The 17,923-nt window shown below is 36.5% G+C and overlaps 1 protein-coding gene across 2 annotated transcripts; it reads left to right on the top strand.

The window, feature by feature from the left end:
- The first annotated feature begins 946 nt into the window (after positions 1 to 946).
- frs2b (fibroblast growth factor receptor substrate 2b) lies at positions 947 to 17,923 on the top strand. 2 transcript variants are annotated; one of them, XM_048159166.1, is made up of 7 exons: positions 947 to 1,302; positions 8,929 to 8,987; positions 10,507 to 10,595; positions 10,713 to 10,899; positions 12,649 to 12,807; positions 15,391 to 15,560; positions 16,434 to 17,923. In XM_048159166.1, exons 2-7 carry the CDS (start codon positions 8,957 to 8,959, stop codon positions 17,424 to 17,426), a joined length of 1,629 nt encoding a protein of 542 aa, XP_048015123.1. In that variant the 5' UTR covers positions 947 to 1,302; positions 8,929 to 8,956; the 3' UTR covers positions 17,427 to 17,923. The 2 variants fall into 2 exon arrangements, with proteins under 2 accessions (XP_048015123.1, XP_048015122.1); XM_048159165.1 differs by having other exon boundaries at positions 8,880 to 8,987.

The raw sequence follows: 17,923 nt of genomic DNA, 5'->3' as shown, positions 1-17,923 counted from the left end.
CTGTATTTATTATGAAATAAATGCAGCCTTACTGAGCATAAGAGACTTCGTTCAAAAACATTAAAAATAGTAATGTTTCCCTTTTGACTGGTAGTGTGTGTGTATATATATATATTTTATATATATATATATATATATATATATATATATATATATATATATATATATATATTTAAGATGAAAGGAATCATGTTTTTTAATTAAGAAAAGTTAAAATGGGGTCAGACTGATCCCAAGAATCATTAAATGGTTAAATATTAGCATAAAATATTAGCATTTAAAATGTTTTATATTTAAGTTTTTAGTGTTTAATATTTTATCATACTTAACATAAATTGTTACCATCTCTTAGTTGTAGTGTACGTGACAACAAACAATTTCCCCCAATAACCTTAGGCCTAAACTGTAAGACTTGTTTAACATGAATACAACTGTGTTATTGAAGAGAATTGTGTGTTGTTTTAAGAAAATAAAGAAATATCTAGGTAAATATATGGACAGAATATTTTTATTGTGCATAATTTCTAGTAGCTGTAATTTTATCAAATTTTGCAAAAACAAAATATTACATAATTGTGTGCATTTAGGACACGGAAAAGACTGCCATATCAAAATTTGTTATTTTTACCATGACAGAATTCCATGTGATGTATGTACAGTTTATCCACTGTTGGACATAGTCTATTTAAATTGTTTAAAATCGACTAGTGGAAATTAATAAAGTGTTTTAATTGAGTTTAGTGAGTCCACGAGGCCAAAACTGTCTGTCGTTCAAGAAACATCCAATAATGCTAACGTGCAGTACTGTGTATTAGAGACCTGATGTCGGTGATTTCTCTGAAGAATTTTATTACGTACTGTAAACTGTAGTTTTAGGCCACTTCAGACCACCCATTCTGCGCTGAGCCTCCAAAACTCGCCCAAATGTATCCCAAGTAAAATGACTTACACTCGCGCATGCGCAGTGTCTCCTAGCTAAATGCTAATGCTAGCACATACTAGTTTGCAGCGGCCCCAGATAGCAACAAAATTAATCAGCAAAATACCTTAATTCTGAATTTACTCTTTAATGTGAACTTTAACTTTACATTATCTTACGCTACGGCGGGCCGTTAAACGTGCTTTATATAGTTAACGTGTGGTAATTGAGTGAAAGAGGGGAGATTATTTTGGCGCTCGGGCGGACTTGTGCTAGTTTGGCTAATGATTCTTACTCTTCATAAAGTTAACATATGAACCTGTTATAATATGTGGAATATTAAGCGATGAAAAGTACCCATCCTGACTGATCACAAGCCTATCGTAAGTATTTTCTCCATCTATTTAATAGAATATGTTTATCTAGCTAATCTTATCAGATGCATATGTTAGCTGGGCTACGTTAATCATGTTGAATTCATGCATTAAATAGATTTCTGAAATTCACAACAAAAATGTGCCAGTAAAAACTTTTTTTATTTATTATGATTTGATCGAGTAACAATAATTTGGGTTTATTTTGTTCTTTTTTCACTTTGCGTCTTGTCATTTGATAAATGCTTAGCTGTAGATATTTCGTTATGACTTTAAATGTACACGTTTGAATTGGATCCTGCATTAAAACTATCCCAGCTACAGTAAACAGTATGCTGCTTCACTGCTTATTAATATATATATAGAGTATATTCATTTACTGCTTATATCTGTTATATTATATTTGTATATTGTGTGTGTGTGTGTGTGTGTGTATATGTATGTATGTGTGTATGTGTATATATATATATATATATATATATATATATATATATATATATATATATATATATATATATATATATATATATGTATATATATATATATATATATATATATATATATATATATATATATATATATATATATATATGTATATATATATATATGTATGTGTGTGTGTATATATATATATATATATATATATATAAAACCTCAGTCTGCCTAATAAAAGTGGTGTGGTGCGACCAACATAAAAAAAAAACACCAACAACAAACAAACAGGAAAATGTCATAGATAGAAAACCCCTGTGGACCCTCATGCCTGTGTGTCAGGGTCAATAAAATATCAGATAATGAACTAACCTCAGGCAAGGTTAGTTCACGTTGTGACGTCACGTGGTGTGACTCCATGAACATATTTATTCATTAATTATATAAAAATACATTGTAACTTAATTCATATTTAAAAACTTTTGTTTGTAAATAATGGTTAAGATTAAGATGCGTGCACTTATGTGTGTGTAAGGTTTAAGGGAAATGTGTTATTTTTTGCTTGATCGTTAAAATATTAAAACCTTTCTTTAAAAAATGGTAAGTTTTTCAAAAACCATATAAAACCAACATGAATACAGATCTTGAGTCATGGGTTTTAAATATTTTTTTTATATCATACAATATATAAAACCTGTTTTAAGCTATAAACCGATTAAACAGGCGATGTCATTTTATTTTTACAGTACGGTGTAGTGTTGCATTGTTAAGAAGAAAATACACTCCAGTTCATACTATTCATTTTTAATAGTAATCTAAATTAATCTGTCTAAATGAATGGCATTAGTTATGAGTCTGTTTACTCTAAAATGTTTTGCAGCATTGTAATTGTGAAGGTTAAATGAGCACTTGTTTTTCCTTATAAAGATCCAAGGCTGTCAAAAGATTTTTTTCTATATTTTTTTATAGAGCTCTAAAGGATTAGTTCACTTGAGAATTAAAATTTTCTGATAATTTACTCACCCCCAAGTCACCCAAGATGCTTATGCCTTTCTTTTTTCAGTTGAAAAGAAATTGAGGAAAACATTCCTGGATTTTTCTCCATATAGTGGACTTCCAATGGCTACCACCAGGTTAAAGGTCCAAATTGCGGTTTCAATGCAGCTTCAGAGGACTAGGACTAGAGAAACAATCAGTCATTTTCTATAAAAAAAAAAAATATATATATATATAATTATAATTACTTAACCATAAATGCTCGTCTTTCACTAGTTCTGCGATGCACCATGCATTACGTAATTACGTTAGAAAGGTCACACGTGACGTAGGCGGAAGTACTGTGGTAGGGTGAAAAACTCCATCCAACTTCAAAATCATCCTACATCGTTGTTTTACCATTTTTTTGTAAATGCTGTTTGACTTAGTCTTCGTACGTTCGCTTTGTAAACACTTGCTTGGTACGTCTGCCTACATCACGCGTGACATTTCCAACGTGATTACGCAATGCCTGGCACATCGCAGAGCTAGTGCAAGCTGGGATTGTGTAGAGCCCTTTGAAGCTGCACTGAAACTGCAATTTGGACCTTCAGCCCATTCGTAGCCATTGAAGTCCACTATATGTAGGAAAATCCGGGAATGTTTTTCTCAAAAACCTTAATTTCTTTTCGACTGAAGAAAGACAGTCATAAACATCTTGGATAACGTAGGGGTGAATAAATTATCAGGAAATTTTAATTCTGAAGTGAACTAATCCTTTAATATAATGGTATCAAATGCTTGAGTGCGAGAATTGAATTGCTTTATGAAAATATTCCAGGAATGTTTCATTTTCCAAACTATTGTTTTCCATTAAGATACTTTACCTCTACCTCCTGATCGAGGCTTGTTCTCAAAACGTAAAGGCTATGTACACACTGCAGCTGAATTCAGTTGTCAGTTCACCTTTAGTGCTTAATCCTGTTCTGTACACACAGAGTTGAGTAATCTAAGGAGTGACAATTGCATTGTACAAATGAATTAACTCCGTAGTGACAATCAGATTTAAAAATTCTATGCAGAGTGTATGGAAACTGAACTGAACAACTATTTGTTAATGGCTACTTGTTAACGCAAATTAGAGATGCATCAGGAAAAGGAGTATGCGCCTTGACTCATTCGTGTTGCCAGATCTTGCTAGAAAAAACGGCAAACAAGAGCATGCCTATTAAAAAACCCAAATGAATCCAAATGCTTTATATTAAAAGTAAGACCAAAATGTTGCAACCCGGACTTTCGGACTTAAATAACTCCATAACACTTCATGAGCCAAACCCAAACAAGCCAAAAAACTATTGTAATAAGTGGGCATGTAAACACTGCAAAAGTGCTCTGTTATGTGGCCTTTCAAGCATAGAGTCATGCTCAAAATTATTCATACCCTTGGTAAATATGACCAAAGAAGGCTGTGAAAATAAATCTGCATTGTTAATACTTTTGATCTTTTATTTAAAAAATCTACAAAAATCCAGCCTTTCATTGGAGAATAATTTTAAATGTGGGGGAAAATCTCATTATGAGAGAATTTTTTTTCTCTAATACACATTGCTCACAATTAATCATACCCTTTTATTCAATACTTCAATACTATGCAACCTCCTTTTCCCAAGATAACAGCTCTGAGTCTTCACCTTTAATGCCTGATGAGTTTGGAGAACAACTGACAAGACATCAGAGTCCATTCCTTCATGCAGAATCTCTCCAGATCCTTCAGATTCCCAGCTCCATGTTGGTGGTGCTTCTCTTCAGTCCACTCCACTCATTTTCTTTCGGATTCAAGTCAGGGGACTGGGATGGCCATGGCAGAAGCTTGGTTTTATGTTCAGTGACCTTTTTTGTGTTGATTTTGATGTTTGTTTTGGATCATTGTCTTGATGGAAGATCCAACCACAGCCCATTATATGACTTCTAACAGGGACAGTCAGGTTTTGATTTTTTTGATTGAATCCATGATTCCATGTATCTGAACAAGATGTCCAGGATCTCCAGCAGAAAAATAAGCCCACAACATTAAAGATCCAGCAGTATATTTCATTGTACACATGGGGTACTTTTTACCGCTGTGTGCACCATGTGTACAATGAAATATACTGATGTATCTTTAATGTTGTGGGCCTATTTTTCTGCCAGAGATACTGGACATCTTGTTCAGATACATGGCATCATGGATTCTATCAAATACCAACAGATAAAAAATCAAAACCTGACTGTCCCTGTTAGAAGTCATATAATAGGCCGTGGTTGTATCTTCCATCAGGACAATGATCCCAAACAAACATCAAAACCAACACAAAAATGGGTCACTGAGCAAAAAATGAAGCTTCTGCATTGATCATCCCAGTCCCCTGACCTGAACACTAAAGAAAATGAGTGGAGTGAACTGAAGAGAAGAAGCACCAACATGGAGCTGGGAATCTGAAGGATCGGGAGAGTTTCTGCATGAAGGAATGGTCTCTGATCTCTTGTCAGGTGTTCTTCAAACTCATCAGGCATTATAGGTGAAGACTCAGAGCTGTTATCTTGGGAAAAGGAGGTATGGGTATGATTAATTGTGAGCAATGTGTATTAGAGAAAAACATTTCTCTCATAATGAGATTTTCCCCCCATTTAAAATTATTATTCTCCAATGAAAGGTTGGATTTTTGTAGATTTTTAAAGGTCCCGTTCTTCATGATCCCATGTTTCAAACTTTAGTTAGTGTGTAATGTTGTTGTTAGAGTATAAATAAAATCTGTAAAATTTTAAAGCTCAAAGTTCAATGCCAAGCGAGATATTTTATTTAACAGAAGTCGCCTACATCGAACGGCCAGTTTGGACTACATCCCTCTACCTCCTTCTTTAATGACGTCACTAAAACAGTTTTTTGACTAACCTCCGCCCACAGGAATACACAAGAGTTGCGTTTGTAGAGTGTGTTTGTCGCCATGTCGTCGAAACGCTGTTATTTTCATCCCACCGTCCAATCACCGGGTCTGATTCCGGCTCAAATTGATAGGGTAAAATTAAAGACATGTTTACAATAACACTGAGCGCGTGCATCTCCACGTTATGGTAAGAGGCGTGACCTTTCCGGGCAAGGTTCGCTTAGCTGCTTTCGAATCACAACACAGGAACCGCTGGCACAATCAGAACTCGTTACGTATTTCTGAAGGAGGGACTTCATAGAACAAGGAAGTCATCAGCCCGTTTTTATGACAGTGGAAACAGCGGTATACAGAGAAGTAAATTATGTGAAAAATTCTGTGTTTTTTTACACGCGAAACATGTACACATGTTATATTGCACACTATAAACACAATCAAAGCTTCAAAAAAACCACGAAAAACGGGACCTTTAAAATAAAAGATCAAGAGTATTAACGATGCGGATTTATTTTCGCAGCCTTCTTTGGTCATATTTACCAAGGCTATGTATAATTTTGAGCACGACTATATGGAGCAGCAGTACTGACTGCACATTTTACAAGATAATGGAGTTGTTAAAAGTATCGACTTCGGTGCCTATCAGTACTGAAATTGAAAAAATTTGACGCTTTGAGCGCTGTTTAGCGGATTCGTAAACACCTTTGATTGGCCATTGTGTTCACGCGGTCATCGGATACAGCGCTCAAAGTGTCATTTTTAAAATTTTTGTACCGACTAGGTATCGAAGTCAGTACTTTTGACAACTCTGTCAATGACGCTCAGGTTCTGTTGTGCACCAAATCCTCCAACATTTCAGACAAATCCTCAGTCATCTCTCCTTACTGTCTTCATGTGATAAGTGAAGTCTGATGTACTGTAATGTAACCCGCTACTGCAGCAAGCCTAACCATGTCCCTTTAGAGGCTCTGTAGAATACGTTACTCATTTTCCGTGCCTTTCCAAATTCGAATTTAGGCTTCGAGCACATCCCCAGTTACCATGGTGTCAATCATCACAATTTCAGGAGTGAGTCCTGTTCCATACACATATGGAACGATAATTTAGAGGATTCACTCTCGTATTCAAATGTGGTTGTTACTCCTGAAACTTTAGTGTATATGTGGCCAAAGTAGGGCTGCACGATTTGGGGAAAATGTCATATTGCGATTATTGAGGTCAATATTGCGATTGCGATTTGCGATAGCGATATAATAAACAAATAGTATCATGAGTCATCTTGCTTGGTTCTCAATGAAAATACACACACAGATTACTGATAATGCTGAAATGTGTATTTCTCAACTCAAACTAGCAACAACAGCAAACAAATGCACAGCGTTTTCAAATTAAAATATTTTTATGAAATTAAATAACATCTTTGCATTACTGCAAACTTGTTATAATCCCATTTAAGATATTTGTTTCTTTACTAATCTGTAGTGGTTCAACGGATCACAAAACTCACGGTTCGGATCACATCACGGTTATGACGTCACAGATCGGATCATTTTTCGGATCAGCACAAAAAAAAATAAAAAATTGGATGGGGGTAACTTAACTTTGCATTTATTACTTAGCCCACTTAAACTATTCTGATACCATAGCATAAACTGCTAGCCTAAATAATACATTATTAAAGGCAAGTGAACAGACTGTAAAAAGAACAAATACTGTACACCAATTACAACAAGCATAGATAAATACTACATAAAGTTACAAATAAAGTATAAGGTCTAACTGTAGTATTAATTTTCATGCACAGAAATGTAATAATTAAATGTAAAATGACACTGTTCATTGTATAAATTTAATATAGATTAATCTTTGTTAAAGCTGTGTTTTGTTGTTTGATTTACATGACAGACAACAGCAGGTATTTATAGGTTGCTGTCACTTTAAGAGTAAGACATGCACGCACACATCGGACAGATATACATCCGAATTCTCACCTCGTTCAGTTAAGACATAACTGAATGTGTTTACATGAATACTTGCTGAGAGGGGTATTTTGACTGACATAATGCGTGTATGTGACCATCCAAGTGCACTGAGGACGCGAAAGAGAAATCAATTTGGAGTTCGCGAGCTATAACGCGCCTCTCTCTCTCTCCGTGCGCGCGAGCCTTGTATGTATGTATGTATGTGCGTCATGTGCGCACTGATAACAGCGCTGCGAGCGATACCGAATTAAATCCTCTTTCCTCTTCAACCACTACTAATCTGGGTTTATAATCTTATAGCCAAAATATCGCCATATAACAGAGGTAGCGTTTTTTCTTGCCACCAGTTCAGTGACCGTTTGCTCCGCATCCATCTTTACCCGTTCTCTGCGCTGCACACCGGAAAAGTCATGACCATGCGCGCCACACATGCCACTGCCTAAACTGAAACTGACTGGTCTTCTTTTTATTAGCGGTGTATAAAATGGGCAAACAGCTCTCAGATAATAGGTTGTTGTGTCCACACATGTATTTTTTTATTTTTTATTAACTTATTATTATTTTATTTCATAAAATCGCAGCATTTTGCGTCATATAATCGCACAAGCTTGACATCGCGATTGCGATTGCGATATGATTAATCGTGCAGCTCTAGGCCAAAGTGACTTTAAAATGTTTTGTAAGGATGTTTAGTAAACATGTACAGCCAAACTTGAACTCTGAAGGCTCATTTATTTCTTTTAAAATGTCTCTTACTATGGAAATGCTAAATAGGTGTGTGTGTGTGTGTGTGTGTGTGTGTGTGTGTGTGTGTGTGTGTGTGTGTGTTTGTTTTTCAAAAGGCTTATAAATTATAGAGAATGAGTTTTTTTGAGAAAGTAAAAATGTGCACAGTTTCCTGTGATGGGTAGGTTTAGGGGTAGTGTTGGGGAATAGAAAATACGGTTTGTACAGTATAAAAACCACTACACCTATGGAATGTCCCCACAATTCACAAAAACAAAACACAAACACACAGGTTTATCAGTTCATGTGTTTTTGGGTAAATTTTTAAAGTAATTTCAACCAATAATTTCCAACATTCTTAAGTTGATAGTTGGAAGAAGTTGGATTGAGATTGTTGGAAAACATAATTATCACTGTCACACTGACCCAACAAAACCTAACAACTGTGTTTGATGGAGTTTGCTGTGGCAGTGTAAACTGGCACTTATGCAGTAAAGAACGCTTTACATATGAAATGTTTCTTATTTTATCTATTTTTTCAACATTATAGAATTGCTTCAGGCTCAGCTGTCACATCTGTAAACCCTTTCTACATTTAGAGAATGACTGTTTGCTTTGGGCTGGGGAATGAACCAGGAACCCTGGTGGCTGGATCTGGGTAAGAACTGTCATTTCACTTTTTAAAGGCGTCATGCTTCATAATATATAATTCATATATAATGATTAGTCATTCTCTACTCTAGAAGTGTTTGGTCTTCTGTTTTAAACACTTTGTTTTAGGGTCATATTTTCTTTAAATGCCCACTGCTATGCTTGCGTAACAGCTTAGGAAATATTAAACAAGCTTTAACAGATAAAGCAATAGAATTATAAGGGTTACTCATCCTTGTTAGGTCTGACATTACTGTTGGGTCCAATATATTGGGCACTAGGGTTGCAACGGTATGTGATTTTCACAGTATGATAACTGATAAATATCACGGTTCACAGCATTACACAGTTGTCATTATTATTATCTCTTTTGAAAATAAATCAAAATAAATACATTTTCATACCCTGGTATATACCGCTACAAAAAAAAAACTCCCCCATAAAATATTTTTTAAAACATGAAAATAATGACAAATGTGTACAGTATTGCAATATAAATGCAGTTTTCATGACATCGTATTAACTGATTGACATCATATATCATCAGAATATTTGTGAATTTTAAAATTGAACTTTGATAATATATAATATAATACAATATAATATATAACCAGGGTTTGCATTTCGGCTTGGAATTGTGGGTATTAATTGTGCTTTGGGAATGTTTTACTAAATCCCGCAAACATTTATTCACTAAAGCATGTAGGCTGTCCACAAAGATTATCAGATCAAATCAGTATTTTGAAAACTTTCTGAGACTGTAATTTCACAAACGTTATGAGACATTCAGCGCTATCACGCTGTTTTCTGTGCCTTTGCTCACACATTCAGAGCCGCCTCTCTAACAGCTTGCAAGTATCAAATTAAGTTATTATAAAATGGATAGTTTTGATCCATGATTATGATTGGTTGAGCCGCGTCTGAAGCCGTTGTAAATTACTCTACAAACATACACTTCTGACCACAATACATAAGTATTACTGTGCCACTGTGCCTTTGTGTTGCAGCATCTGTGTGTTGCTTGGCAACCATTCCATTTCTAAAGAGCTAAATTGCTTGGCGGAAGAATAAAATTTTTTAGTAATAGCTTTATATTTTTGTCTGTCAAACCTTGCCAGGTATGTGAAATAACCGCTTTATAAAAGCAATAAGCCCTGTGAAACCGTGGTTTACAGTGAATTTAGAACAGCTTAGGCATGACGCAGAGCGGGGTTGCTTTATTTTAGCACGGTTTATTTCGCTTAATCTGCATCGGCCGATTGTGCTGCAAATGAGGCCGATTAATAGGCAGGCGCATCTGTGAGCAGCTAAGCGTTGTTGTGGAACACGTGACGCTACCTCTTGAGCAAGCAGATTGCCATTCCACCCAGGTATACTTCATTTTCCGTGTTCCGCTGCATCTTGTGCACAGTGAACTAATATATTTTAGTTATCAATTAACAGTCCACAGTTTTCCCCTTTACTGTCAAAATTTAATTTGTGCTTCAGGCCAGTTGTACACTGCTGAATTTTGTGTTGTGCTTTAGGTATCAAATGGTCTGAAGAAGCCATGGGAAGCTGTTTTAGCTGTCCAGATAAAGAATCAATCCCTGACAATCACCAGAGTAAATTTAAGGTCGGTATTTTTCAGCATGCATGTATTACATTGTGATGATCTTGTTTGTGGTGGGTTGGCTTTGTTTGTTGAGTCCATTTGGTTTGTGTTGAGTTCGGTTTGGTTCAATGTATACAGGTGGTGAATGTGGATGATGACGGGAATGAGCTGGGAGCAGGAATCATGGAGCTGACAGAGGATGAGCTGGTCCTACGCACACGGAAATGTGATGCTGTCAAGTGGCCTTACCTGTGCCTGCGTCGCTATGGCTACGATTCAAATCTCTTCTCATTTGAAAGTGGCCGTCGTTGCCAAACAGGTCAAGGTAAGGCTAAAATCTTCCATACCATACATCATACTTAAATGTAATTACAAGTTTATAAGAAAAGCATATTGTGAGACTTGAAAATACAGAAATTTCAGCAATTTGAAGGCATCCCAAATGAGGTCTTGCTCACCAGCTCTTTGCACAGTTATTAATATACGACTGTTAACATTTGAACCCATGCTTTCAAAAGGATGAGCTCGAGAGCGTTTGCATGCTTGATCAGGTAAGTCCGGCTTGATGTGCTCCCAACATTTAGATTCAACACTGCAGCCTCTTGCAGGATGGCAAATGTTGGCTTTCCTGATAAGTAATTAATAATGCTACATGTTTCAGTGCTTCCCACAAGTTTGAAATATACTTTTGGTGGTAGCCAGGTGGAATATCCTCCTATTACCCACGGCACAAAAATGGTCCCTTACATGTGACAAACAACAGATAATGTGTGACTTTTAACAATATTTTTATTTATTGAAATTCATTTTGATAAAGATTATGCCGTGTTTTGGGGGATAAAGTACTTTTTTACCAATTTACCGCAAAATTAAAATGCATATAAAATATTACATTTTTATAAAAAAACAAAAACAATTGATGATGATCAAAATTAATTATGAGTTGTTTCTGGATATTGATCTAGGTGTTGGGGCAGAATTCCTCCATCAGTTGGTTAGAGAAAAATCTGTAGGAAATACAGTTTTAGAATAAAAAAGTGTGATGACCATATATATCCAGCAGAGGCTCATAGAGATCTGTTCATTTTCTGGATTTTGCCAACTGCTCTTATAAATTAAATGTGGAACGAAAATGATCACACAAACACGCGCACACACACACATACCTGGTCTTTGTCTGTGAAATATACACCGCGTATATACACTCTGTGTGTCTCTGCAGCGCATGTAGGATTGTCAGTGGGAGTAAACAGTTCTCGCGCACACAGAATGAGCAGGTATGAAACGCGTAGAGCAAGGGGAGATTTTCCACTAGTTAGGGTCCAAGACATTGCCTCTTTTGCACGCTGAAGTTTATTTTATAACTCTCAAACGTCGTAACACGCTCGGTTTTACACCGCAACAATGGAAAAAATCTCAACTTTTCAGAATGCCACAAGCACACTGCAAGTCATGTGACAAACCAACCGACCAGCTTCGCCCTTTCCGTAACAACATCAAAAGCTTAGCCAAGATGGACGAACAGCTGATCATAGCTGTACAGGGCGTTTTTTTTTTTTTATTTCTCATCTCCAAATACTGTATATCTAATAGTAGAGCTACTAGCTAAATGGATAAATCCATTTATCCTTTGCTGAAACTTCTTCATCTTCAAGGAAAACATGGCTTGTGATTGCTTAGCAACGACAGACACCATGCGCTTTTGAAAAAAGCACTTTTGAAAAAAGAAAATGGCACGGGTGGCGTTTTGCATGCATTTTTAGATGCAACATCTAAACGGCCCCTATAAGTATAAAAGGGCAAAAATAATAAAAGCAAAAATGTGTCACCAAATATATTGGGCGGCCGTTAATATACCTGGGTGGCCAGCCCTGGTTAAGTCTATGTGTGGGAAGCACTGTGTGTTTGTGTGGTGTGTTTGTTTGTCCATCATAAGGTGTATATATATTAGAATATTGTTTTATTACTCTAATATGTCACTATTTGCAACAGATAGTATCCACTTTTGGACTTTTTTGGTCAACTGTTACAGCAGAATAGCAAGTGTTCTTAACCATGTGTTCACGGTCTGCAGGGATATTTGCCTTCAAGTGTTCACGTGCTGAAGAGATCTTCAACATGCTGCAGGACATCATGCATAATAACAGCATCAGCGTAGTAGAGGAGCCGGTGTTTGAGCCCACCCTCACACAAGCTGAACCAGACCTTCCTCTCACACCACACACGCCAACCAGTATGTCTGCACTTCATTCATTCATCAACATTTATTTAGAGCTCTGAACAGAAACATGTGACTGTGTGTAGCTTCGCCACCTAACCAAAGTTCTATAAAGTACTCAAAACATGTTTGGTTCTTCAGACTTGGGTTTGGATGTTAAACTAAATTCTAGAGCTGCACGATTCTGGATAAATTGATAATCACGATTTTGTTTTTTTTTGTTTTTTAAATAGAAATCGCGATTCTGAATAGATAACTAAACAAAATAACTTAATTTACTAGAGGTTCTGAAAAAATATTAATTGCTGCAGTTTGTTTTTAAAAATATTTAATTAAATTGAATTCATTTTTTAATTTACATTTTATTTTAAAATCGGTTTGAATTAATAATTAATAATACACACCACCTGCTGGCATAATGAGGTAATTGAGTCAAGCTTTATTTGAAGCGTTATGTTACTTTCGAAAGGTGATTTACTATATTTTGATAACTACCGTAGACATCAGTGTTTATATCCAAGCTATAAACCTTTATACCATTACTTCTGTGATAATTTGAATTATTGTAAGAAATAATGAATCGAGATCTCAATCTTTTAACAATTAATCTACAGCTCTACTAAATACAGAAAAATCTTTTCACAATATTGGCAAGATCTTGAAAAGTAGCAATAGTTCTTTTAGGAGCTGACTTTTTCTATAACATATTGGGTGAATCTCATCAAACTTCCAAAGAACATCTGTAGATCATACCTCCCACTCCAAAAATATAAAGAAGAATATAAAGAATAAGTATATTTTACTTAAAAGTATTTTTTAAGACTGTTAAGATTTTCGCATTGTGACATTCGAGTTCTCATTATCGAAATTCATTGTATAATTCATACTGAATTAAACAATTAATTTAATTCATACTGAATTAAACAATTAATTCATATTGTTTAATTCATACTGATTTATAAATTTATAAATACAAAAATAATGTAATGCAGTAATGAGATGATCAGCTGATTAGTAGAGTACTCCATGATCTGAGCTGGGTGTGTCCGACAAGGGAAACATCCAAAATGTACAGTGCTGGAAGGCTCCAGGAACAGTTTGAAAACCTTTGCATTATGGTAATGACAAATAAGCTTATTTTCCACCCAAATTCTTAAGAAAATGTCACAGTCATGGTTTTTATAGAATTTAGTTTGTAATCCCATTTAAAATGAATCTGTCTTTCCAATTTAGTTTGATTTTCCTTCACTGATTGTGAGTTTTGGTTTAGTTTTTCTGTTTAGTTATTTATTACCAACCCCAAACCCTACCCCTAAAGGAAACCTTAAAACAGCCCTGCCACCGCCCAAAGATCTTTCAAGTCGACTAATAGTCATTCATTTAAACCATTCGTTGACTAGTCACAAGTTTATGATATTAATTAATTACTTAAATATATACAGGGGGTGGCATTGGAAAATAGTTTGAGATTCAGTGCTGGGAAAGAATATTATGTATAACATTGCTAATGTTGTTTTACATTACAGAGAAATACTAAACCATAATAATGAGCCATTAAAATAAAAATTAAGCACTCAAGCGCACAAACTTGCCCCTGCACGCCGGCAAAAGTTATGATTATGAATGTGTCAGAAAAAAAACAGAAAGGAGACACTCTGAACATTTTGATAATTTACAGGGTTCCCACTCAGTTTCTGAGAACAAACAGCACATGCAGGGACCAAGTTCATGTGGAGCAGCATTTACTGTGAACGGAGCTGCTCTGAGACGCTGGAAGAAACACATAGAAGAAGCATATGCATAAATTGTCACGCTTCGCTCTGAAATCCACAGCGCATATACTTATTTAATTGAATCGCAGCCTTTGTGATTTCACAATAGCATGCATTGAATTTAACGCTGACTTGTCATCTCCATAGTATAGTGGATGAGCATATTAAATGGCACATTATGCAATAAAGCATAATAATAATTTAGCTTCCACACAAACACTTAGATATGCGCCTAATAACAATGCACATTTTTGGTTAAAAGTTATTATAGTAAACCGTATTTTAAACAGTCTTTATAGTAAGGGGGGCAGCCCTACTTAAAAATGTATTCACCATTACACTATATATATTACATTATAATTTTAATCACAGTATGACCCTAACTCATGAATAAACCTGTTCACTCTTACCATGGAACTCTTTATGAAACACATAGGTGTGACTTGCCCAGCTGTCAGACCTCCTAAATTGTTTCTAATGTCTGTTTTTTTTTTTTTTTAGTTGATGCTGAATGTTGCAGATGTATTTAGAGACTTTAGCATTACATACGTGTATAAAAGTTTACTGATGACTGTCAGTGGTTCGAGTGAAAGTAAATGAACTGCACTGCAAATATGATCTGTTTACTTGTCAAATGCAGTGTTTATTTGTAAGTAAATTCATATACAAAGACCAATATACAGTTAATTTGGCAAAACAATGTAACACTATGGTAATTGCAATATCCAAGATATTGCTATAATGATTTAAACATAAAACAGACATTTAAAGACTGCTTGATTTAGTATAGTTTACCTTATTTGTTTGTTTGTTTGCTTTACTGTAGCTCCTGGCAACATTCTCCCCACCTTACCAAATGGCAGCTTACGGTATCCCTCATTGGGGGATGCATCCTCTCACCCCTCTAGTCGGCATCCATCTGTCGGGAGCACATGCCTTCCCTCACTGGGCGAGGAGTCCACACATCCTCTCTTAGCTGCGGAAGAGGCTGTAAGGGTAGGTGAAAATGAAATTTTTAGAGGGAGCAGATTATTTTTCATCAGTTACTGGAAAAATTCAATAATTAACAAAACATGTTGCGATGCATCACCAGTTATGTCTGGTGTAGACATAGGCCCGGTTTTACAGACATTGAAACAATGTTGCTAGCCAATGTTGTCAATGCAGAAACTTTGCAATGTGTAGTCAGCAGCATGAAAATAAATATAATATACAGAAAGAGAGCAAAAGTTACAACTGATGCATAGTTGCATTTTTCCACTTGCCAAATATGTTAATGTAGTTAATATAGTGATTACTTCCATTTCTGTTGAAGATGTTAGCGTGTCTCTAATAAGATGTCTTATGGTAATAAGGTGTCTTATTAACTCACTGTCATGCATTGTGTGCAACACATTTCTTCTCCCTCTTCACATTTTGTCCATTTTCTCCGCTGCTAAAAAAAAACAAACCAAAAAAAAAAACCTCTTAAGCCTCTTAAAAGCCCTCATCCATACTCCTAAAAATTTTGGACCTTAAGACCCTCTTTTACTTTTTTCTTTACTAGGATCTTTTCTTTCATTTTAAGAGGAAATGTCCACATTTCTAATGTCATTTCTGAGAACTTTCTTAGAATTTTGTCACTAGGAGCAACACTTTGCACTAAGATTTTTTATGAATATGGGATTATTTAAGGCTTTTAAGTTACGCCTTTATGGTGGAGAGTTTTTAATGAATTAAACTGCCACATTAGTTTGGAAGGAGGTCAAACGAAAGAAGTGAAATTATTGGTTAACGACCACAACAAGCTGGTGGTTATCGTTATTAAAAATGTCATGACACTAAAGATGTGATAGTCACTAAAGCATGTCTTGTGTTATAACTCCTCAGGGGCACACCTATGTGAACACCACTGGTCTGCTGGAGCAGCACAGCCCAAGTGTTCTAGATGTTCCTGCAGTGCTGAATGTCTCGTTACCTGATGGAGAGGAATCCATCCCTCAAGAGGCCCCTGATCCTGGTCCTCGAGTGCAGCTGGAGCCTGAAGGTGTTCGGTTTGTGTTGGGGCCAACTCCTGTGCAGAGACAGAGGCAGAGAGAGGCAAATTTGTCAGGACAGCAGTGTGCTGGGGCAGAGGGAGGGGCAAGTAGCTCTGCCCAGAACTCAAATGGGAGTGTTATTTCACACCCTAAAAACACAAGCAGCACAGATGTGACTGACAGCGGTAGATCTGAGGAAATCTCTCCTGAGGTCTCAGTCATTCCAGAGAACTTTAATGGTTCAACCTCGGCTCTCTCTCGCCGTCGGACTCGGCCGCCACCTCTCACTCCTGAGGCCAACGTCAACAACTCAGCCCAACGAAGAACGGCTTTGCTGGATTACGAGAACCTCCCCGCCTTACCTCCTTTGCGGGAACACCCAAAGGGCGGATCCGAAGATGAGGACGGGGAAGAGGTTGTGGAGCTTCAGTCACAGCCCATCAATGGTTTCCACAACCACCGGCAGTACAGCCCTGACCCCACTCACTACTACATCAACACAGAGAATGTGACCGCCCCCCTCAGCGCTAACAAGGTAGAGTCGGCCCGCTGGCGGGACCGCTCTGCACCCACCTTCTTTAACTTTGATTTCCGCCGCCCCTGTTTTGAGTCCCACAAACTGAACTACATTGAGGTGGAGACGGAGACAGAGAACTCTAGCAACCCTCAGACCCCAAAGACGCCCACTTCACCTCTGCCCCAGACGCCCACCCGCAGGACAGAGCTCTATGCGGTCATTGACGTGGAGCGCACGGCTGCCATGTCAAGCCTGCAGAAAGCACTGCCCCGTTACGATGGTACCTCCAGGAAAACGCGCCATAACAGTGTTGATCTGCCCATGTGACCTGCCCCTGGTACCGCCTGAAGACACTCCTGTATGCTTCTAAAACTTTCCAAATTTATTCCAAAGGCAGGTGGACTTAATATCACAAATGTTGTATTGTTTGTAACACTTGTAGGGATTTCATGTAGTTGAAAGAGTGTCACTCTGTCTCATGTTGGCTTGAGAAAATTAACAGAGGAGCTCGCCATATACCTTCATTTTATTCCTATGGTAATATACTACTACTTTTCTTACACTCGTTTTTCAGTGCCTGTTTATTTTTGTTTTATTATGTTAATAACAAGGTTGGACAACATTCCAAAGGTCCATTCCATACGGTACAAATCAGTATTACTGATCATATGTTTGTTTGTTTTTTTTCTTTATTTACCCTTTATCAAGTGACTAAGTTGTTTTAAAATCTGTATCTAAAGATAACTTCACACACTACATTTTGAATTTTTGGCTTCATATAGTAGATTTCAATACTTGGCACAATAAAAGTCTATTTTGTTTGA

This window comes from Megalobrama amblycephala, linkage group LG15 (genome assembly GCF_018812025.1).
Source record: "Megalobrama amblycephala isolate DHTTF-2021 linkage group LG15, ASM1881202v1, whole genome shotgun sequence".
In the NCBI taxonomy this organism is placed as follows: Eukaryota; Metazoa; Chordata; class Actinopteri; order Cypriniformes; family Xenocyprididae; genus Megalobrama; species Megalobrama amblycephala.
Note: the sequence above shows the minus strand (reverse complement) of the source record. Positions and strands in the feature narration are given on the sequence as shown.

Coding starts and splice junctions, on each gene's coding strand:
- frs2b (XM_048159166.1), top strand. CDS start 8,957: ATGAACCAGGAACCCTGGTGGCTGGATCTGG. Junction 8,988..10,506: donor ACCCTGGTGGCTGGATCTGG/GTAAGAACTGTC, acceptor GTTGTGCTTTAG/GTATCAAATGGTCTGAAGAA. Junction 10,900..12,648: donor TCGTTGCCAAACAGGTCAAG/GTAAGGCTAAAA, acceptor CACGGTCTGCAG/GGATATTTGCCTTCAAGTGT.